The 25,522-nt window shown below is 41.8% G+C and overlaps 1 protein-coding gene across 2 annotated transcripts in view; it reads right to left on the minus strand.

Annotated features, from left to right (window-relative positions):
- The window catches only part of VPS26A (VPS26 retromer complex component A), a 153,521-nt gene that overhangs the window by 73,332 nt on the left and 54,667 nt on the right, over nucleotides 1–25,522 (minus strand). For both annotated transcript variants that reach the window (XM_053691855.1, XM_053691854.1), the window contains exon 4: nucleotides 17,834–17,990. In XM_053691855.1, the coding sequence (XP_053547830.1) occupies nucleotides 17,834–17,990 (157 nt within the window). The remainder of the gene's footprint in view (nucleotides 1–17,833; nucleotides 17,991–25,522) is intronic.

Raw genomic sequence — 25,522 nt, forward strand, 5'->3', positions numbered from 1 at the left:
CCATGAACTCGAAAAATCCTGAGGAAATAGTTGACTTTTTAACACAGGACACCCAATCTTCTATAGCTTCCGCTCCGAACCTTGACGCACCATCCTCCTCCAGCTTATCTTCGGGCACCTCTCAAGTTACCACTCGCCCGCCTGCCGCCACCACCAACACTAGCACCACAGCCGCTTCACTTAATCTGTCAGAGGAGTTTTTTACACATCAGTTGGAAGAAATGAGTGATGCGCAACCATCATTGACAGAGGATGTAGATAACAGTGATATGTTTCAGTCAGGCAGCATTACAGACATGGATGTACGGTGTGATGATGATGATGTTGTACCCGCTGCTGCTTCCTTTGTTGATTTGTCAGATACAAGTGAAGCGGTTGATGATGACGATGCGTCCGTGGATGTCACGTGGGTGCCCGCTAGAAGAGAAGAAGAAGAACAGGGGGAAAGTTCAGATGGGGAGACAGAGAGGAGGAGGAGACTAGTTGGAAGCAGGGGGAGGTCGTCGCAAGGAGCTAGTGGCACAGTCAGACAGCATGCATCGGCACCCGGGGTCAGCCAGACAGCACGCCAATCAACGCATGCTGTTGCCACCACCAGAATGCTGTCATTGCAGAGCTCAGCAGTGTGGCATTTTTTTGTGTGTCTGCCTCTGACAACAGCGATGCCATTTGCAACCTGTGCCAAAAGAAACTGAGTCGTGGGAAGTCCAACACCCACCTAGGTACAACTGCTTTGCGAAGGCACATGATCTCACATCAAACGCCTATGGGATCAACACATGAGTAGAAGCAGCACACAAACTCAAAGCCGCCATCCTCCTCCTGGTCCAGCATCTTCAGCCACGTCAACCACTGCTGTCCTCCTTGCCCCCTCTCAACCATCCGCCACTCCGTCTCTCTTCCGGAGCAGTTGCTGCTCATCTGCCCACAGTCAGGTGTCTGTCAAGGACATGTTTGAGCGTAAGAAGCCAATGTCACAAAGTCACCCCCTTGCCCGGCGTCTGACAGCTGGCTTGTCTGAACTCTTAGCCCGCCAGCTTTTACCATACAAGCTGGTGGAGTCTGAGGCGTTCAAAAAATTTGTAGCTATTGGGACACCGCAGTGGAAGGTACCCGGCCGAAATTTCTTTGCACAAAAGGCAATCCCCAACCTGTACTCGATTATGCGAAAGGAAGTAATGGCATATCTGGCACACAGTGTTGGGGCAAGGGTCCATATGACCACTGATAGCTGGTCTGCAAAGCATGGTCAGGGCAGGTATATCACCTACACTGCGCATTGGGTAAACCTGCTGACTGCTGCCAAGCATGGAATGCGTGGCTCTGCAGAGGAGGAGTTGGTGACACCGCCACGACTTGCAGGCAGGCCTGCTGCCACCTCCTCTACTCCTCCTACTCCATCCTTTTCCATAACCTCCTCAGCTGAGTCCTCTTCTGCTGCTGCGTCTTGCTCCACATCAACGGCACCCCCCCAGCTCCGCAGGAACTATTCCACATCCCGGATACGGCAGTGTCACGCCGTCTTGGGGTTGACTTGCCTGAAAGCAGAGAGTCACACCGGACCAGCACTCCTGTCTGCCCTGAATGCACAGGTGGATCAGTGGCTGACTCCGCACCAACTGGAGATCGGCAAAGTGGTTTCTGACAACGGAAGTAATTTGGTGGCGGCATTGAAATTGGGCAAGTTGACACATGTGCCATGCATGGCACATGTGTGTAATCTGATCGTGCAACGCTTTGTGCATAAGTACCCAGGCTTACAGGACGTCCTGAAGCAGGCCAGGAAGGTGTGTGGCCATTTGAGGCGTTCCTACACGGCCATGGCGCACTTTTCCGATATCCAGCAGCGAAACATGCCAGTGAGGCGCTTGATTTGCGACAGCCCGACACGTTGGAATTCAACACTCCTAATGTCCGACCGCTTGCTCCAACAAGAAAAAGCCATTAACTAGTATTTGTATGACCGGGGTGCTAGGACAGCCTCTGCGGAGCTGGGAATTTTTTTTGCCACGTTACTTGGCGCTCATGCGCAATGCCTGTAGGCTCATGCGTCCTTTGGAGGAGGTGACAAACCTAGTCAGTCGCACCGAAGGCACCATCAGCGACATCATACCATTTGTTTTCTTCCTGGAGCGTGCCCTGCAAAGAGTGCTGGATCAGGCCGTAGATGAGCGTGAAGAGGAAGAGTTGTGGTCACCATCACCACCAGAAACAGCCTTATCAGCATTGCTTGCTGGACCAGCGGCAACGCTGGAAAAGGATTGTGAGGAAGAGGTGTCAGAGGAGGAATGTGGCTTTGAGGAGGAGGAGGAGGAAGACCAACCACAACAGGCATCCCAGGGTGCTCGTTGTCACCTATCTGGTACCCGTGGTGTTGTACGTGGCTGGGGGGGAAGAAGATACCTTCAGTGACATCACTGAGGACGAGGAACGGGACTTGAGTAGCTCGGCATCCAACCTAGTGCAAATGGGGTCTTTCATGCTGTCTTGCCTGTTGAGGGACACTCGTATAAAAAAGCTGAAGGAGAACGACCTGTACTGGGTGTCCACGCTACTAGACCCCCGGTATAAGCATAAGCATAAAGTGCCAGAAATGTTACTGAATTACCACAAGTCGGAAAGGATGCAGCATTTCCAAAATAAATTAAAAAGTATGCTTTACACAGCGTATAAGGGTGATGTCACAGCACAGCGTGAATCTAACAGGGGAAGAGCTGAAAGTAATCCTCCGACTCCCACAACCACGCCGGCAAGGACAGGACGCTTTACAGACGTGTTGTTGATGGAGGACATGCAGAGCATTTTAACTTCTATGCATCGCCACAGCCCTTTGGGGTCCACCCTCAGAGAATGACTCGACCGACAGGTAGCAGACTACCTCGCCTTAACTACAGATCGACACTCTGAGGAGCGATGAACCCCTTGACTACTGGGTGTGCAGGCTTGACCTGTGGCCTGAGCTATCCCAATTTGCAATAGAACTTCTGGCCTGCCCCGCTTCAAGTGTCCTGTCAGAAAGGACCTTAAGTGCAGCAGGAGGTATTGTCACTGAGAAGAGAAGTCGCCTAGGTCAAAAAAGTCTAGATTACCTCCCCTTTATTAAGATGAATGAGGGATGGATCCCGAAGGGACTGACATTGGGCGATACATTCGAGTAAAAAAGGCCTGATGAGATGAGCTGCCTTGGGCTAAAAATGGTCCACACGCTGCTGTATTTTATCTTCGAATGCCAGATGACTTGCGTGACTTATCCGTCACCAACTAGGGTTCAAGCCGCAATGTTTTAGGGCACTTTCTGCCTGGGAAACAAACATCAATTTTTCTGGCCGCTGCTACAGCAGCGGCTGCAACAATACCTAATTTTTCAGGCATGTGTACATGCCAAATTTTTCTGGCCTCTGGTGCTGCACTGTGACTTCAAAAAAAAAAAAAAAAAAGACACTTAACAGGGATTAAACTGATAGGAATAGTACTACTTAACACACCACTCCTTTCTGGTGGCACATTAGATTGCACGCGCAGTGCCCCAAATTTGAAGTAGGAGGACCGACCAAGCATCTTTTTCCATCTCCCGGTTCCTAAAATCCATGCCATATACACATTCCCCGATAGGGGACACCGCAGTGGAAGGTACCCGCCCGAAATTTCTTTGCACAAAAGGCAATCCCCAACCTGTACTCGATTGTGCAAAAGGAAGTAACCTTACCATGGGTCCCAGACCGCACGTCTTGTAATTCTCTGTCTGGGAAATTATCTATCAAATCTATCTATTTATCTATCAAATCTATCTATCATATCTATCAAATGTATCTATTGCATCTATTGATCTATCTATCTAATCTATGTATCTATCTATCTATCAAATCTATTTCGTGGCCGGACCGACCAAGCATCTTTTTCCATCTCCCGGTTCCTAAAATCCATGCCATATACACATTCCCTGATAGGGGACAACGCAGTGGAAGGTACCCGGCCGAAATTTCTTTGCACAAAAGGTAATCCCCAACCTGTACTCGATTGTGCAAAAGGAAGTAACCTTACCATGGGTCCCAGGCCCCACGTCTTGTAATTCTCTGTCTGGGAAATTATCTATCAAATCTATCTATTTATCTATCAAATCTATCTATCATATCTATCAAATGTATCTATTGATCTATCTAATTTATGTATCTATCTATCAAATCTATCTATCTTGTGACAGCCACTTGTGTTTTGGCCAAATGTCCATCGGCTAAAGGTCCGGCCACGATTGCACGCGCAGTGCCCCAAATTTGAAGTAGGAGGACCGACCAAGCATCTTTTTCCATCTCCCGGTTCCTAAAATCCATGCCATATACACGTCCCCTGATAGGGGGCGTAACAGGGAATAAACTGATCAGAATAGTACTACTTAACACACCACTCATATCTGGTGGCACAGTAGATTGCACGCGCTGTGCCCCAAATATGAAGTAGGAGGACCGACCAAGCATCTTTTTCCATCTCCCGGTTCCTAAAATCCATGCCATATACACGTCCCCTGGCGCCCCAACTGCCTTTGGGAACCTTACCATGGGTCCCAGACCGCACGTCTTGTAATTCTCTGTCTGGGAAATTATCTATCAAATCTATCAAATGTATATTGCATCTATTGATCTAATCTATGTATCTATCTCGTGGCCGGACTGTTTTGTGACAGCCACTTGTGTTTTGGCCAAATGTCCGTTGGCTAAAAGTCCGGCCACGATTGCACGCGCAGTGCCCCAAATTTGAAGTAGGAGGACCGACCAAGCATCTTTTTCCATCTCCCGGTTCCTAAAATCCATGCCATATACACGTCCCCCTGATAGGGGGCGTAACAGGTACTAAACTGATCAGAATAGTACTACTTAACACACCACTCATATCTGGTGGCACTGTAGATTGCAGGCGCAGTGCCCCAAATTTGCCCCCTATAATCCATGCCATATACACGTCCCCTGGCGCCGCAACTGCCTCTGGGAACCATACCATGGGTCCCAAGCCGCAAGTCTTGTAATTCTCTGTCTGGGAAATTATATATCTATCAAATCTATCTATCCATCCTATCTTTCAAATGTATATTGCATCTATTGATCTATCTATCTAATCTATGTATCTATCAAATCTATCTATCTCGTGGTTGTGCAAATGGACTGTTTGCGGTTGTTTGCGGTGCGTTAAACGTGGAGTTTGGTCTGTCACTGTGAAGCGGGCGTAACCCTTACACTACCTGATCGATACAACATTATACCTGATGTTTTAAAGCACGTTATTCCAAACAATTTAGGAATGTTAGGTGATTTATGCCCTTTATGGATTAAAACCAGACTCTACATCAACCATGTAATTTTCCGTGGGAGTTTTGCCATGGATCCCCCTCCGGCAAGCCACAGTCCAGGTGTTAGTACCCTTGAAACAACTTTTCCATCACTATTGTGGCCAGAAAGAGTCCCTGTGGGTTTTAAAATTCGCCTGCCTATTGAAGTCAATGGCGGTTCGCCCGTTCGCGAACAGTGCAGACGTTTGCGTTCGCCAACGGAAAATTTTCAGTTCGCAACATCACTGAAGGGAAGCTGAATGATCAACTAACTCTTCAGTGTCAATTTCTACTGTGTCTCTAGTGAGAGAGAAATAGCGCTTAAGTGCCAATTTTCTTATAAATTTGTTCAGATCAAGGAGTGTGTTAAAAACTGAAAAGTTGGACGTAGGAGCAAAACCTAACCCCTTAGCTAACACTTTGCTTTCATCAATAGTAATTCTATGATGAGACAGATTAATAATGCTAAGTGCAACAATGTCTTTATTGTTTAAACAGTTTCCTTGAGAGCTGAAGCTATCACCAATTAATGTCCTCTCTTCTTCTTGGGTTTTCCTGCTTCTTTGTTTCCTCCATCTTTTTCTTCATGTCCCGTCTTGTCTTGGGTCTTACAACTAGGGGTGTGTCCTCCGATCTGTCCCTCGTACCCTGTAAAAAAACAGAAGAGGGGGGGGGAAGAAGCGAAGAAGAGACAGAAGAGGGGGAGGAGGAGCCAGTGGAGACATAGGAGGTTCCCATAAATGACAATTCTGTGTCTGAATTCTCCCATTCAGAGCCACTGAAGACCACTTTCTTTTGATTTTTCTTCTTTTTAAGTATAGACTTTGGAGCCTGTAGTATTGACAATTGATTGTGTTTATTCCGGTTTGCTCTCTGTAACTTTCTGAGAGCCGCGCAGTTGTAAACCTTATCAGTGTCACAGTCTTCCTTATCCCTGAGGAATTTAACGCCTTTTCATTGAGCTTGCTCCTTGTCGTGTTTAGCTATGTTAAAAGATTGGTTCAGGAGGACATTCTTCAGTTGGAAAAGACCATGAATGACAATGCCACCCCCCCATAATCTGAGCTATAAGGAGAGATTGGCTATTAAGACTCTCCAAAATAATGATCAGATTGTGATTAGAAATTCGGATAAGGGGGGAAGCGTTGTCATTCTTGACAAAGTCTTAATTTTGTGAAGCACTTTCGCAAATTGTCAGAATCCAAGGTATATCAAAAGCACACAGGTAATCCTATTTTTGATTATAAAAAGTATCTTGTGAAATTGATCACTGAAGGTATATACCTAGGAGTTTTCAGAGAGTCTGATTTGGATAATTTGGTACCTAAGAACCCTCTTGTTCATATCTTTTACCATGTCCCCAAGGTTCACAAGGACCTCACTAACCCTCCAGGGCAGGCCAATTGTTTCTGGAGTGGGGTCCTTGTTTAAACCCTTGGGGGCTTGGTTAGATGGTATTCTTCAGCCGCTAGTTGTTAAACAGTTATCCTATTTAAAAGATAGCTCTCACCTCATTAATACTCTACAAACAGTGGTTTGGGAACCGCACAATACTTAGCTACTAGTAGACATTAGTTCTCTTTATACTTCCATACCACAACACCTTGGGATAGAAGCAGTTAAAAAAAATTTGGAAAGAGAATTGAGTCTAGAATTTGAGACTAAGAAGTATATTGGCGATGTTCTCAGGTTTGTGCTGTCACACAATTACTTTATGTTTGAAGGGACTTTTTATAGACAAATTTGTGGGACGGCTATGGGGGCTAAATTCGCCCCCGCGTTCGCTAATCTGTATGTCTCCTGGTGGGAGCTAACCTACATCTACAGTGTACTTAACCCATGGCTAGAAGATATATTATTATTTGTGAGATATATAGATGATCTCTTGATAATTTTCAAAAAACCTGTGGATGAAGTTATTTAATAAATTTATTGGCTTTTTAGACAACTTTATGAATCTCAAATTTACAGGAATATTCAATCAAACTGAGGTGAACTATCTTGATCTAACCTTACAGATTAATGGGAACAAAGTTACCAAAACCTATTGTAAGCCTATTGCAGGCAATACGATATTGCACGCCACTTCTCAGCATCCCAGTCACCTTATCAAAGCTGTCCCGAGAGGACAGTTTATAAGGTTAAAAAGAAAAACCCAGTCATCAGAAATTTATGAATCACAATCCATGGATCTTAAAAACAGACTAATAGCTAGGGGATACAATGCACAAGCATTGGAGAAATGTAGAAATATTAAATCATATGATGTTAGCTATCGTAAAACCAAAAGATAATTCATTCAACAAAGCCATTGTTTTTACCACTGAGTACACCAGTCAGTATACAAAAATAGCCAAAATTTTACAGAAACACCTTCATATACTTGAAGGAGATCCCACACTAGCTCCCATAATCAAAAATTGTAAATTTGTGGCTAAAAAAACAAAAACTTTAGCAAGAAGTCTTTCTCCCAGCAATGTTATAAGAGCACACCTCACAGGGTCTAGGTGGCTTAATAAGCAAGGGAATTTTAAATGCCTTATTAAAAATTGTGGTCAAGCCATTAAAGACACGCCTTCAGGGAAAAGCCCCGGCCCAGATGGTTTTACACCTATGTACTACAAAAAATGCGGGGAAGTTTTAGCCCCTCATATGTTACAATTATTTAATAAGCTTGGAGAAGACCCAAGATTAGCTAGGAATCTTTTAGAAGCACACATAACGGTTCTTACCAAACCAGGACGGCCAGCAACATGCCCAGGAAACTTTAGACCTATCTCTCTGATCAATACAGACATGAAAATATTGGCAAAGATTCTAGCGAATAGGCTGAACAAAACATTACCCAACTTAATTGTAAACGACCAGGTGGGGTTTGTCCCAGGGAGAGAAGCGAGGGACAATATAACTAAAGTCATTCAGTTAATAAATCACGCAAAAGTAACAGGGATCCCTATGGTATTATTTGCGACAGACGCAGAAAAGGCCTTTGACAGGGTGGGGTGGCCTTTTCTACAAAGAGCGATGAAAGAGATGGGAATTCCAAAGGCTTTTCTCAACATGACAATGGCGCTTTAGTCCGCCCCAAATGCGAGGGTCCGGGTTAATGGGACGCTCTCCAATTCATTCAACATTAATAACGGGACGAGGCAGGGATGCCCACTCTCACCATTACTGTTCGCCATATCTATTGAGGTGTTAGCACATAAGATTCGACTAAACGATAAAATTAAAGGCATTGTGGTAGGAGATAAGGAACATAAGCAATCGCTATATGCAGACGATGTCCTTTTCACATTAACCGAAGCAGAATCCTCAATACCCGAGCTATTGAAAGAATTAGATTCGTATGGGGCAGTTTCTAATTTCCTCCTAAATTTAAACAAGTCCGAATTAATGAACATCAACACACAGGCCCAACATATACACAACTTGAAGGAGAAATATCATGTACAGATAGCACACCATAAACTTAAATATCTAGGAGTATTCCTGACCCCCTGTATCCAAGACCTTTTCAGATATAATTACATCCCCTTAAAAAACAACATTGTTAGGGACCTATCTAGTTGGAAAAACAAACCCATATCATGGCTGGGGAGGATAGGCGTTTTCAAAATGAATATCCTCCCTAGAATCCTATATGTTCTTCGGGCCCTCCCACTCCCTCTACAAAGAGGTTATATAAAGGAATTGCAAGCCATAATAGAACAATATATATGGGCAAACATTAGACCCAGGGTTCCAAAAAAGACCATGTACATGCCAAGAGATAGGGGAGGATTAGGCCTGCCAAATCTAGAAGCATATAGGAAAGCAATACTACTACAACGAGTAATCGAGTGGTCCCACAATAGAACAGATAAAGCTTGGCTACAACTAGATAGACAATTATTCTCAATAAATAACATGGGCACATTAGCATGGACCTCCCCTTCACATAGACCAAAGCTGGTAAACAAATACACCATAACGAAGGAAATTCTCACCGAATGGGATAAAACACTAGCCACAAGCACCCATATCTCATCCAGACACTCTCCCCTCACTCCGATCATAGAAAATGTGGAGCTCCCATTCCATGGCATGGGCTTCCGTAATAAACCACCGTACAGCCTCAAAACAGGATCCATGCAATTCCTTAAGGAACACAACAAGATTAAAACCCATGCCCAAATAGCTGAGGAGCATGGAGAGATTTTCTCTTCATGGCTAAATTTCCATCAGTTACTTCACTTCATATCCCACCACAAATACCGGAACGAACTAGGCCGAGAAATGACTCCATTTGAAAAACTATGCATTCTCTCGAATACACGAGACACCTCATATCACTAGTATATAAAATAACCTCCACTACAGACCAGACTACTCCGCCTTCTTACACGATAGGTTGGCACAAAGAATTATCCCAGGACATCAATCCTGACTCATGGGCTAGGGTTTTTGAGCTAACAAAACGCTCATCGGTGTCTTCCACTATTCAGGAAATTCATATAAAGTTACTGAGTCGATGGTATCTTACCCCATCTAGACTCCACAAAATGTTTCCATCCCTAAGTAGCACCTGCTGGAGAGGCTGTGGAGAAGAGGGCACACTGACACATGTTTGGTGGTCCTGCCCCAGACTGCAAACTTTCTGGGAGAATGTTTTTCTCATTATGTCACAAGTACTGAACACACACATACCGAACACACTAGAAAGCATCTTGTTTTGCTTGTTACCCAAAATTGCCGAACCAGCAAAGCTTGCACTTCTGTCGATAATGATCACAGGTGCAAAAAAACTCATTCCCAGGAGGTGGAAGACGCAGAGCGTTCCATCCGTTGAGTGGAGGAGACAAGTACTGGAACTCATCACGCTAGAAAGATACCATTATCTTAAAATAGATAAACTTGATACCCATGAAATGATCCTGGCAGTCTTGAATGGCACCATATAAAATTCCCTCTCCCCACCGTCCCCCTTTCATTCCTCTTAAACCCCCCCCCCCCCCCCTCCCGTTTTTTTTTTGTTTTTTTTTTTCTCTCTCTCTTCTTCCTCTCTCTCTTTATTCTTTCTTCTCACTCTTAAGAGAATCTTCTTACACATACCTCATTTGTACTGAGGTTACTTTAGATGTAGTTATGACACTCCAATTACAAAGAACAGAACACATATTTCATATGCAACAACTATTTGGAAAACTGAAAATGAAAAAGAGCTATACGCACACAGGATCACTATGTAAATTTTATATTTGTTATGGAATGTTTTAGATTATAGAAATTGTATGTTTGATTTATTTTCAATAAAGCTCTTTGAAAAAAAAAAAATTGTGGTATGTGTGCGCATATTGGCTTGGGTGACTATTTTACAAGCAATATCACCCAACGGAGGTACAATACAAATTTTTACGCCAATTGTGGCACTACTTTCCCTGTTTACCTTCTCACATGTAATTTGTGCCAGCTTCAGTACGTTGGCCAAACCTCTAGGGAGGTTAGAAAGAGATTTAGTGAACATCTCAGGGACACCAAAAATTATGTCAAGGAGTCAGCTATAGCTAACCACTTCAATGGTGAACACTTTACCAATATAGCTAATCTATATATTCGTATTATTGATGTAGCTATTGTGCCCCCTAGAGGAGGAAATAGATATACCATATTGCAAAGAAAGGAAATGTATTGGATTCTTCAATTAAAGACTAGAAGTCCTTTTGGAATGAACAGAGAATGGGACAGAATTTTTTTTATTGATATCTAAAAGACCTTTTGTTGCTTTATTCATTATCTGTCCATGGCAATTTTAGCTTACATAGTATGTCAGTTTCTCTTTAACTTCAGTATTATATTCAGAGCATATAGTAGTATAGTGCCTCTGTTTTATTTACTTTAGTCTCAATGTTATCATTTGCATAATGTCCAGCCATCCTTCCACTTATATAGACATGCTCTTATGCATTTAAAGTAGAGAATTTGCTCACTTATTTTTTCTTTCATAACATTTGTCTTTACCCATGTTGATTTAACTAAGCCTGAAAACAGTTCTTTTATGCACTTCAGTATATGAATAGATTGTTTGACTTGTATATAGTACTGCTTGTACATGCATATTGCTTGTGTCAGCAATTGTGAACTAACTTAATTTGGTGCCATGTTTTTTTTCATGAGCATTTTAGGGTTAATTCTTTTTTAATTAGCAGGGTATAAATAGCATACTATTTAGACATATACTAGGTCTATGAGTAAGCGCCTGTAGGGGGCGGGAAACGCGTCAGACTGTTGCCTTTGTCCACACCTATAGCCTGACTGTGAGTGACTGATATCTTTGGATTGGTATTTACCGTGTATACTTTCTAATAAATTTGGGATTTTATTTTGCAAATAAATCTGTGTACGTAGTGCCTGCTATTTTCTTCACTTACTAATATTCCGGCTAACCCCACGTGAGAATCAGGCTGGAAAACACTTACGGATGGAGTTCCCACTCCCCCGGATGAAAGGTTTGCCTGCTCAGGAAATCCGCCTCCCAGTTGTCCACCCCTGGGATGGGGATCGCCGACAGACAGCAAAAATGGGCCTCCACCCATTGAATTACAGTGAGGCCCCGGTTTACGCACGACTCGGAATACGAAATTTCGGTTTACGAAATCGAAATTTGAGGAAAAATTGACTCGGTTTACGAATTTTTTTCGCAATACGAAACAAAATGCCGGTTTGCCCCCCTCGGTTTACGAATATTTTTCGCAATACGAAACCAGTGGCCCCTGTGCCCCCTGCATACTCAAGTATGATTGAATTAATGAAGTTTGGGTACCAGTGTGGAGGTGTTGGAGAGGTTTTGGAGCCATTTTGCAGCAAGTTGTTGAGCCTTTTGGAGTCATTTGCAGCAAGTTGTTAAGCCTTTTGGAGCCATTTGCAGCAAGTTGTGGAGCCTTTTGGAGACATTGGAGCCATTTGCAGCAAGTTGTTAAGCCTTTTGGAGCATTTTTTGGACACTTTATTTGAATTTTTTCGGACCTCCGGAACGCATTAATTGATTTTCAATGCATTCCTATGGGAAACCGTGTTTCGGTTTACGAATTTTTCGCAATACGAAACGACCCGGAGAACTAATTAAATTCGTAAACCGAGGCCTCACTGTATTTTGGATACCTCTGTCATCACCAAGGAACTCCTTGTTCCCCCCTGATGATTGATGTAGGCCACTAACGTTATGTTGTCCGACTGGAACCTGATAAACTGTGCAAAGCTAACTGGAGCCAGGCCAGAAGAGCATTGTAGATCGCTCTTAGTTCCAGAATGTTTATGGTTAAAGCAGACTGAGTCCATATTCCCTGAGCCTTTAGAGAGCCCCAGACTGCTCCCCACCCTAGAAGGCTGGCATCTGTTGTCACAATCACCCAAGAAGGTCTGCAAAAGCATGTTCCCTGGGAGAGATGATCCAGAGATAACCCCCATTGTAGAGAGTCCCTTGTCTCCTGCTCCAGGAGAAGACGAAGGGACAAGTCCGAATAATCTCTGTTCCACTGTCTCAGCATGTTCAACTGCAGAGCTCTGAGCAAACGGGATGATGTCCATTGCCGCCACCATCAACCCGATTATTTCCATGCATTGAGCCACTGAAGGTCGAGGACAAGTATTGGTAATTTTTAATTTCCTGACCTCCGTCAGAAAAATCTTCATAGACAGTCTATTACGGTTCCTAGGAAAGTTACCCTTGTGTTTGGAACTAAGGAACTTTTTTCTAAATTTACCTTCCAGCCGTGGGATCTTAGGAAGGATATCAACAAGTCCGTGTGTGATCTTGCTAGCTGAAAGGATGGCGCCTGAACTAGAATGTCATCCAGATAAGGCGCCACTGCAATGCCTTTTGATCGAAGTACCGCCAACAGAGATCCCAGAACCTTTGTGAAGATTCTGGGGGCTGTGGCAAGACCGAAAGGAAGAGAAGACTTAAGAACTTGTGATGATCCCTGTGAATGGGACCATGTAGATACGCGTCCTTTAAATCCACTGTTGTCATAAATTAACACTCCTGGATCAATGGAATGAACCGTTTCAATCTTGAAAGACGGTACCCTGAGAAACTTGTTTAGACTCTTGAGGTCTAGAATTGGTCTGAAGGTTCCCTCTTTTTTGGGAACCACAAACAGATTGGAATAAAACCCCAGTCCCTGTTCCTGAATTGGAACGGGAACAATCACTCCCAGAGCGGAGAGGTCTCCTACACAGTGTAAGAACGCCTCTCTCTCTTTGTCTGGTCTGCAGATAATCTTGAAAGTAGAAATCTGCCTCTGGGAGGAAAAACCTTGAACTCCAGTTTGTATCCGAGACACTATTTTTTATTACCCAAGGATCCTGGAACTCCCGAACCCAGGCTTGAACGAAAAAGGAAAGTCTGCCCCCTACCAGATCCGGTCCCGGATCGGGGGAATGCCTTTCATGCCGTCTTGGAATCACTAACGGGCTTCTTGGACTGTTTTCCTTTGTTCCAAGACTGGCTGGGTCTCCATGTAGGTTTAGACTGTTCCTGCGTAGAGGAGGAAGAGGAAGAGTTTCCATTGAAATATCAAAAGGAACGTAAATTGCCTTTTCTTCCTTTTTGTTTATTTCTCTTATCTTGCGAGAGAAGATGACCCTTACCTCCCGTGATATCAGAAATAATCTCCTTCAGATCAGGTCCGAACAAAGTCTTCCCCTTGTAAGGAATAGCTAGAAGTTTAGACTTGGATGATACATCCGCAGACCAAGGTTTTAACCATAAAGCTCTGCGGGCTAAAATAGAGAAACTCAATATCTTCGTTCCCAATTTGATAACTTGAAGGGAAGCATCCGAAATAAAGGCATTAGCTAGCTTAAGAGCTTTTATCCTATTTTGGATCTCATCCAAGGAAGTCCAGTCCTGAGGGCCTCAGACAGCGCATCAAACCAATATGCCGCTGCACTAGTGACGGTGGCAATGCACACAGCCGGTTGCCACTGCAGACACTGGTGTACATAAATCTTCTTGATTAACCCCTCTAACTTCTTATCCATTGGGTCTTTGAAAGCACAACTATCCTCTATGGGAATAGTAGTTCTTTTAACTAAGGTAGAGACGGCTCCTTCTACCTTAGAAACAGTTTGCCAAGCCTCCTTAACAGAATCAGCTATTGGAAACTTTTTCTTTAAGTGAGAAAAAGGAATGTCTCTCCCACTCCTTAGCAATGATTTCAGTAGCTCTTTTAGGGACTGAAAATACATCTGTATAGGAAGGAACTTCAAAATATCTGTCGTTTACTAGACTTCTGAGGGACAACCACCATTGTGGAGTCACTATCGTCCAAGGTAACCAAAACCTCCCTGAGTAACAGACTAATCAAGTTTAAATCTGAAAGATACCACCTCAGAGTCGGTCAGAGGTAATAAACCCTCTGAATCTGAAATTTCTCCTTCAGAAACTACTGCAGTACCCTCCTCTTCGTGTTGCTGGGAGGATACTTCTGAAACTGCAACAATTGCAAAGAGAATGACTGGGGTGGGAGGGAAGGGATGAGCTATTTAACAGCTCTGCAGTGGTGCTCTTTGCCTCCTCCTGCTGACCAGGAGATGAATATCCCATTAGTAATTAAGATGATCCGTGGACTCATCGTGTCTTAAAAAAGAAAGTAAATATTCCCACAGATATATAAGTAATGATGCAGATGGACAGAAATATATAATATATTATATATACATACACACACATATACATACACAAACATTTTCAATATAAAGCTTATTTAGTCCCCTCTTTCTTTTCATGGGTAGCGACTGCTGTTACACCGCCAGCGGCTGCAAGTAAACAATGGTTAATGGGATGACAAGGTGCATATTCTGGTATTTTCTGAGCTGCAGCAGATATCAGCAGGGTGCTGCTATTTAGGGCAGTTGAAAACGGTTACTGGATTGTTATCTTGCCCTAAAGCGTGTGAGATCTAGCGCTATACAAATAATAATGACAGAAGATAAACTTTACTAGAAAGTGGAATCTCTGGCCATGGGTGTGGGGGATAAATGGACATATACTGTGGGCCATTAAATCGCCGCATGTGGTACGACCGCTCCTTAGTTTGATTGATTGCTACCAGGTCCTCCAAGAAACCGCTTCATGTAAGGGATGTAGCTAAGAACTACTGGGTAAATGATGGATATATTTGGTTTTGCTGGAGACCAACTACAAGAAAATGATAAAGTTTCCCCCTTCTGCTGCTTTAATTGGTTTGTTTCCACTAGATCTGTAACTAGTAAATGGCCTCGAGTTATAAACACAATAAGATACTTTACAATACAGTAGTTTGGTTTATAGCGGCAGCATCAGATCATCACCCATAGCAGTAACATAACCCCGCAGCACTGAGTATCAGCTCTATGCAGTTAGAACAATGAAAGTGTCCACAGCTCTCCAATGCTTGAAAGTATCTTTATTTAGAACAAAGTAGCAACGTTTCGAGGCTAATGCCTCTTAATCATGCATAGGCTAATACTAACTTAACACACCTTATATACCTGTTGGTTTTGGCGCCACAAGGCCCACAACCTATAAAAATAGTGACACCTACTGGTGTTCATATACATTACATTAAAAAGTTATTATATACAATTATATATACATGCTTAATGACATTTTATATTTTACTGATGGAACATGTAAAGATTATATTTCATTTAAATTTGGAAAAAATCCCAAGAAAAATCTTAAACAATTTAAATTTCACACATGTTCTAATGAACAAATGATGTAAATCTTTTATTTGATGATAGCAAGGAAATGTATAACTTCAGGTGAATACTTCCCATGTACTTTCCAAAATAAGACTATGATAAAAGTTTAATTCTTGTTTTATCATGTATGATTTATTTTATTTAATTTTATTGGATAGGGACTACAAGGGTCATTAATGATATTACAAAATAAAATTATTTCTACTATTAGTTGGACCTATATTAGACTTGTATTAGAGGTAAACTGACAGATCTAATTCTCTGTTTAGGCCTCTAGGTACCAATGTTTCTAGCTTATGAATCCACCAGGATTCTTTTTGTTTTAATAAAATTTCCCTGTCTTGTCCATTTCTCTGAGATTTTATCTGATCAATCACTTGCCATCTCATTTGGCTGATGTTATGTCCTTTCTCTATAAAGTGGCTAGATACAGGGGCCTCTTTATTTTTACAGCGTATATTGGAGCGATGTTGGCTCATCCTATCTTTTACCTTCCGGGTGGTCTCACCCAAGTAAACCAAAGAACATGGACACTTGATTAAATATACAACGTGGGTAGTATCACACGAATAAAAACCTTTAATATCATATCTGGTACCATTATGGGGATGATGGAAAAATTTGCCTTTAATTATGGAACTACAGCTCATGCAATTTAAGCATGGGTATGTACCGTAATTTTTGCTGCCTATATGGGTTTGTATACTGCCTCTACTTGGACCAACATCCGATTTTACCAAATGATCTCTCAAGTTTTTTACACGTCTATGGGCCATTAAGGGAGGATTTTTAAAGATAGGTATTTTGTCATTACAGTCACTAAGTATATGCCAATGTTTTCTTATACTTTTAGTGATTTCCTTACTATAGTGACTGTACTGAGAAATAAAGACCATCCTGTTCTCTTTTTAACAGTATTGCTTTTATTATGGAACTTTAATACCTCATGCTTTTTTTCTTCAATTAGTTTGGCTGGGTAGCCTCTTTCAATGAATTTGTGTGCCATTTCATCTATACGTTGGTTACATTTCTGGGTGTTACTAACTATTCTTTTTACACGTAGTAGCTGGCTCTTGGGGGGAGATTCTACCAAAGGTCTTGGGTGAAAGCTGTCAAATCTGAGTAAGGTGTTCTTATCAGTATTTTTGATGTACAAATCAAATTCTAATATAGGTCCAACTAATAGTAGAAATAATTTTATTTTGTAATATCATTAATGACCCTTGTAGTCCCTATCCAATAAAATTAAATAAATCATACATGATAAAACAAGAATTAAACTTTTATCATAGTCTTATTTTGGAAAGTATTCACCTGAAGTTATACATTTCCTTGCTATCATCAAATAAAAGATTTACATCATTTGTTCATTAGAACATGTGTGAAATTTAAATGAAATATAATCTTTACATGTTCCATCAGTAAAATATAAAATGTCATTAAGCATGTATATATAATTGTATATAATAACTTTTTAATGTAATGTATATGAACACCAGTAGGTGTCACTATTTTTATAGGTTGTGGGCCCTGTGGCGCCAATAAGGTGTGTTAAGTTAGTATTAGCCTATGCATGATTAAGAGGCATTAGCCTCGAAACGTTGCTACTTTGTTCTAAATAAAGATACTTTCAAGCATTGGAGAGCTGTGGACACTTTCATTGTTCTACATTTATGTGGTGAAGTGGCAGTTCACCTGTCTGCACGAGCACTCCTATCCTTTGGTGCTGTTCCACATTGAGGTACAAATAAATAAAACCACAGGAGTTGTCCTGCTGCTCCATACCTCAGCCTCACGTTAGCCCCAATGTACGATTCATATGGTTTCTCCACTTGCATGAACTCAAAGTCATAGTTTCTGGTCTGCGTCAACTCTCCGGGTAATGCCAGCTCTTTTACAAGGTTAACAAACTCATGTGTGTTGCTTTTGTCATTAAAAAGCTCTGGAAGAGAAGAAGAAATGCATTTGTGATTTTACACAGTAAAAATAAACCTAACACCCAGGGCAATAGCCACAGACACAGCGCGGGTCTTATGTATAAAGCCAATGCATATGTAGCTGAATACCTTGTATGAGTGTCTGGCCCCACACGCATGCATGGGGGGTGGTCTCCCCATACATGCATTATGTGATGCTATCAATGTTGGTCATGTAAAGATGGTTTACAGCAACGTATACAATTTATTGTGAGCAAAACAAATCTGGAACCATTTACCAGGCCTGTAAATGAAATAACTGCTAATGTGGCCCTGATCTGATAATGTTGGAAAGCCCTGGTGTCATAACAGGCACTTGGCTAGTAGAGCGATTTCTGTTCCTGCTGCAATAAAGCGTACTGTACCTTTAAGGAGGCCTAGAAGATCAATTAGGCCCTGTGTTTTTAGCACGTGGTCGCTTGTGTATTGAGTCATTACCTCTTACTCTGGCAATTACTGTTTGGATATTCTGGTTTGACTTCTGCTCCCACTGACTAAGCTTCTGTTTAACCCTTTGTTTCGGACTGACTTGGTTTATGACTTTAGTTTGTTTCTGGACTTTGCATTTTGTTAATTATTTTGCGCTGCTTTTCCCTGTGAGGCCTTGACCAGAACTGACATATTACCTTAACCCTGGATTCCTCTGCTATAAGAAGATCTGCATTTAAGTAACTTAGCGAGATGATAGAGATGGAGATGATAGAGATAGAGATGATAGAAGAGATAGAGATTTTTATAGTTCCTTCCTAAGATAGGGAGAGTCCACAGCTTCATTCCTTACTGTTGGGAAATACAACACCTGGCTACCAGGAGGAGGCAAAGACACCACAGCCAAAAGGCTTAAATATCCCTCCTAAGCAATCAGCGTTGACAAGTTTCACTGCCTGTTTTCTCTCACGGTGGGGGAATAAATGAGCAAAAAAAGAGGCAGCTGCAGCGGTTCCTGTGAAGCATCTGATTGGTGCTACTACTGCTGTATCTATCAGTCTGCAAAAACAAACCCAGCACCTACTTCAAAAAACGGTTTGGTAATCGAATACGGAATATTGGATTAAGGAGTGTTTTCTTGGGAGAAAAAGCACAGCTGGGTCGTCCTGGTCTCTGGAAACACAGACCGTACCATCCTCCACATTGTGCGTATAACTTACCTCATAGGATTGAGGTTAAGTCTGGTGAGTACCCATTTGCTAGCCACACTTAAGGACAAGCCCACACACCCACAAACAAGAGATATATACAAATTGAACTTTAATCTGGAATAAATATCGCACTAACTCTGTACGAACCCTTCACCTGCTGGGGCTCTTATTTATTTGTCCCTGTTAACAATACCATCCCTTTTCCGGAGCTCTTTTGACATTTAGTATTAACATATTTTGTATACTTGTGTGTATATGAACTATCTGTATTTCTTGTATTCCTTGCACCTAATGCATTTTTTATTTTAATGATATAATTGCATATTATATACATTAATTTGTCATTTATACTCAACATATAGTGGTTCCTATTACTGAAGTTTTTTTTATCTGGCAGGCAATTTTACACTTATTTTTTTATCATCACTAGCGACATGGTGCCTATTTAGAGCAGTTGCTGTTAAGATGACTGCAGCTTTTACTGTATCTTTGCACTAACCTTGTTTTATCATTATATGTTAGAAGTGCTGCAGCTTTAAGCTCAGCTCACCACACCCTCTGGGTGTGTCTGGGTCTCTGTGACATCATCAGAAGCTATGTTAGTTTTACTGATGATCCTGTAGAGAATAAGCCATGTGGTTGTAGCTAAATAAAAGTTATCTAAAGTTCCTGCTGCAGAGTCTTCATGATATGTGCAAGAGACATCAGACACAAGGTAACAGCACACAACTGAATGTTCTAATCCTGACTACACAGAGAACATAACAGCTGGCGACCAGGATCTGTGGTCTGACCCTATAATGGCACTTATTGGCACCTTACCTGTCTTTGTACCAGACACAGACAGATAACACACATATAATGGCACTTATTGGCACCTTACCTGTCTTTGCACCAGACACAGACAGATAACACACATATAATGACACTTATTGGCACCTTACCTGTGTTTGCACCAGACACAGACAAATAACACACACATAATGGCACTTATTGGCACCTTACCTGTCTTTGTACCAGACACAGACAGATAACACACATATAATGGCACTTATTGGCACCTTACCTGTCTTTGTACCAGACACAGACATATGGGACACATATAATGGCACTTATTGGCACCTTACCTGTGTTTGCAGCAGACACAGACAGATAACACACATATAATGGCACTTATTGGCACCTTACCTGTGTTTGCAGCAGGCACAGACAGATAACACACATATAATGGCACTTATTGGCACCTTACCTGTGTTTGTACCAGACACAGACAGATAACACACATATAATGGCACTTATTGGCACCTTACCTGTGTTTGTACCAGACACAGACAGATGACACACGTATAATGGCACTTATTGGCACCTTACCTGTGTTTGTACCAGACACAGACAGATAACACACATATAATGGCACTTATTGGCACCTTACCTGTGTTTGTACCAGACACAGACAGATAACACACATATAATGGCACTTATTGGCACCTTACCTGTGTTTGCACCAGACACAGACAGATAACACACATATAATGGCACTTATTGGCACCTTACCTGTGTTTGCACCAGACACAGACAGATAACACACATATAATGGCACTTATTGGCACCTTACCTGTGTTTGTACCAGACACAGACAGATAACACACATATAATGGCACTTATTGGCACCTTACCTGTGTTTGCAGCAGACACAGACAGATAACACACATATAATGGCACTTATTGGCACCTTACCTGTGTTTGCACCAGACACAGACAGATAACACACATATAATGGCACTTATTGGCACCTTACCTGTGTTTGCATCAGACACAGACAGATAACACACATATAATGACACTTATTGGCACATATCTGTGTTTGCACCAGACACAAACAGATAACACACATATAATGGCACTTATTGGCACCTTACCTGTCTTTGTACCAGACACAGACAGATAACACACATATAATGGCACTTATTGGCACCTTACTTGTGTTTGCATCAGACACAGACAGATAACACACATATAATGGCACTTATTGGCACCTTACCTGTGTTTGCACCAGACACAAACAGATAACACACATATAATGGCACTTATTGGCACCTTACCTGTGTTTGCATCAGACACAGACAGATAACACACATATAATGGCACTTATTGGCACCTTACTTGTGTTTGCACCAGACACTGACAGATAACACACATATAATGGCACTTATTGGCACCTTACCTGTGTTTGCACCAGACACAGACAGATAACACACATATAATGGCACTTATTGGCACCTTACCTGTGTTTGCACCAGACACAGACAGATAACACACATATAATGGCACTCATTGGCACCTTACCTGTGTTTGCACCAGGCACAGACAGATAACATACATATAATGGCACTTATTGGCACCTTATCTGTGTTTGCAGCAGACACAGACAGATAGCACACATATAATGACACTTATTGGCACCTTACCTGTGTTTGCACCAGGCACAGACAGATAACACACATATAATGGCACTTATTGGCACATTACCTGTGTTTGCACCAGACACAGACAGATGGGACACATATAATGGCACTTATTGGCACCTTACCTGTGTTTGCACCAGACACAGACAGATGGGACACATATAATGGCACTTATTGGCACCTTACCTGTGTTTGCACCAGACACTGACAGATAACATACATATAATGGCACTTATTGGCACCTTACCTGTTTTTGCACCAGACACAGACAGATAACACACATATAATGGCTCTCATTGGCACCTTACCTGTGTTTGCACCAGACACAGACAGATAACACACGTATAATGGCACTTATTAGCACCTTACCCGTGTTTGCACCAGACACAGACAGATAACACACATATAATGGCACTTATTGGCACCTTACCTGTGTTTGCACCAGACACAGACAGATAACACACATATAATGGCACTTATTGGCACCTTACCTGTGTTTGTACCAGACACAGACAGATAACACACATATAATGGCACTTATTGGCACCTTACCTGTGTTTGCAGCAGACACAGACAGATAACACACATATAATGGCACTTATTGGCACCTTACCTGTGTTTGCAGCAGACACAGACAGATAACACACATATAATGGCACTTATTGGCACCTTACCTGTGTTTGCATCAGACACAGACAGATAACACACATATAATGGCACTTATTGGCACCTTACCTGTGTTTGTACCAGACACAGACAGATAACACACATATAATGGCACTTATTGGCACCTTACCTATGTTTGCACCAGACACAGACAGATAACACACATATAATGGCACTTATTGGCACCTTACCTGTGTTTGCACCAGACACAGACAGATAACACACATATAATGGCACTTATTGGCACCTTACCTGTGTTTGCACCAGACACTGACAGATAACACACATATAATGGCACTTATTGGCACCTTACCTGTGTTTGCATCAGACACAGACAGATAACACACATATAATGGCACTTATTGGCACCTTACCTGTGTTTGCACCAGACACAGACAGATAACACACATATAATGGCACTTATTGGCACCTTACCTGTGTTTGCAGCAGACACAGGCAGATGGGACACATGGGTTGAACAGTTTGAGCTATATTGTACAGCAAATAACATAGGAGTTGATAAACAAGTGGCTGTGTTTCTGACAACTATAGGCTCAGCAGCTTACACTACATTAAGGGACATTCTCTCACCAGATAAACCTAATGCTAAACCTCTGTCTGACCTGATCTGCCTGTTATCTGACCACTACCTACCTAAGCCTCTGGAGATATCAGAACGCTTTAAGTTTTACACACGCAAGCAATTGCAGCATGAGGACATTAAACTTATGTGATCAGTTTAAAGAAACTAGCAAGTAGCTGCAGATTTGGGGATTATTTAAACACTGCTTTACGTGATATGTTTGTTATTGGACTCATGGACTGTACAGTACAAAAGAGACTATTAGCAGAGGATGAGTTAACACTAAAGCGTGCTATAGAGATAGCTACAGTCATGGAACTTGCTACTAAAGATGCACAAATGCTCCAGGCCCCCGCACAGGCAGTTTGTGATAAGGAAATAGATGTTTTTCATACAAGTATGCACCTTAATAAACAGTATCCAGCTAGACAAGGGTCACAGACAGCCTGTTACAGATGTGGTGACACAAATCACACAGCAAATGCCTGCAGGTTTAGGAACAGCACCTGCTATGGGTGTGGGAAGATTGGTCATACAAAGAGAGTGTGCAGAAGTTCCTTAGACAGAGATAAAAGTAAGAAAGGCAGCAAGTCACGTGCAGCTTTTCATGTGCAAGTAGATACACCACACACTGATTCAGAGGAAGACAAACCATTATACACATTATAGATCTACAGCTTTACCACACACAGATTCAGAGGAAGACAAACCATTATACACATTACAGATCTACAGCTTTACCGCACACTGATACAGAGGAAGACAAACCATTATACACATTACAGATCTACAGCTTTACCACACACAGATACAGAGGAAGACAAACCATTATACACATTACAGATCTACAACTTTACCACACACTGATTCAGAGGAAGACAAACCATTATACACATTACAGATCTACAGCTTTACCACACACAGATACAGAGGAAGACAAACCATTATACACATTACAGATCTACAGCTTTATCACACACAGATTCAGAGGAAGAAAAACCATTATACACATTACAGATCTACAGCTTTACCACACACAGATTCAGAGGAAGACAAACCATTATACACATTACACATCTACAGCTTTACCACACACAGATTCAGAGGAAGACAAACCATTATACACATTACAGATCTACAGCTTTACTACACACAGATTCACAGGAAGACAAACCATTATACACATTACAGATCTACAGCTTTACCACACACAGATTCACAGGAAGACAAACCATTATACACATTACAGATCTACAGCTTTACTACACACAGATTCACAGGAAGACAAACCATTATACACATTACAGATCTACAGCTTTACTACACACAGATTCACAGGAAGACAAACCATTATACACATTACAGATCTACAGCTTTACCACACACAGATTCACAGGAAGACAAACCATTATACACATTACAGATCTACAGCTTTACTACACACAGATTCACAGGAAGACAAACCATTATACACATTACAGATCTACAGCTTTACTACACACAGATTCACAGGAAGACAAACCATTATACACATTACAGATCTACAGCTTTACCACACCCGGACTGACAGAAAGACAAACCATTATACACATTACAGATCTACAGCTTTACTACACACAGATACAGAGGAAGACAAACCATTATACACATTACAGATCTACAGCTTTACCACACACAGATTCAGAGGAAGACAAACCATTATACACATTACAGATCTACAGCTTTACCACACACAGATACAGAGGAAGACAAACCATTATACACATTACAGATATACAGCTTTACCACACACAGATACAGAGGAAGACAAACCATTATACACATTACACATCTACAGCTTTACCACACACTGATACAGAGGAAGACAAACCATTATACACATTACACATCTACAGCTTTACCACACACTGATACAGAGGAAGACAAACCATTATACACATTACACATCTACAGCTTTACCACACACAGATTCAGAGGAAGACAAACCATTATACACATTACAGATCTACAGCTTTACCACACACAGATTCAGAGGAAGACAAACCATTATACACATTACACATCTACAGCTTTACCACACACAGATTCAGAGGAAGACAAACCATTATACACATTACAGATCTACAGCTTTACCACACACAGATTCAGAGGAAGACAAACCATTATACACATTACAGATCTACAACTTTACCACACACTGATTCAGAGGAAGACAAACCATTATACACATTACAGATCTACAGCCTTACCTCACACAGATACAGAGGAAGACAAACCATTATACACATTACAGATCTACAGCCTTACCTCACACAGATACAGAGGAAGACAAACCATTATACACATTGCAGATCTACAGCTTTACCACACACAGATTCAGAGGAAGACAAACCATTATACACATTACAGATCTACAGCTTTACCACACACAGATACAGAGGAAGACAAACCATTATACACATTACAGATCTACAGCTTTACCACACACTGATTCACAGGAAGACAAACCATTATACACATTACACATCTACAGCTTTACCACACACTGATACAGAGGAAGACAAACCATTATACACATTACAGATCTACAGCTTTACCACACACAGATACAGAGGAAGACAAACCATTATACACATTACACATCT

The sequence above is a fragment of the Bombina bombina genome, chromosome 9 (assembly GCF_027579735.1).
Source record: "Bombina bombina isolate aBomBom1 chromosome 9, aBomBom1.pri, whole genome shotgun sequence".
Taxonomy (NCBI): Eukaryota; Metazoa; Chordata; class Amphibia; order Anura; family Bombinatoridae; genus Bombina; species Bombina bombina.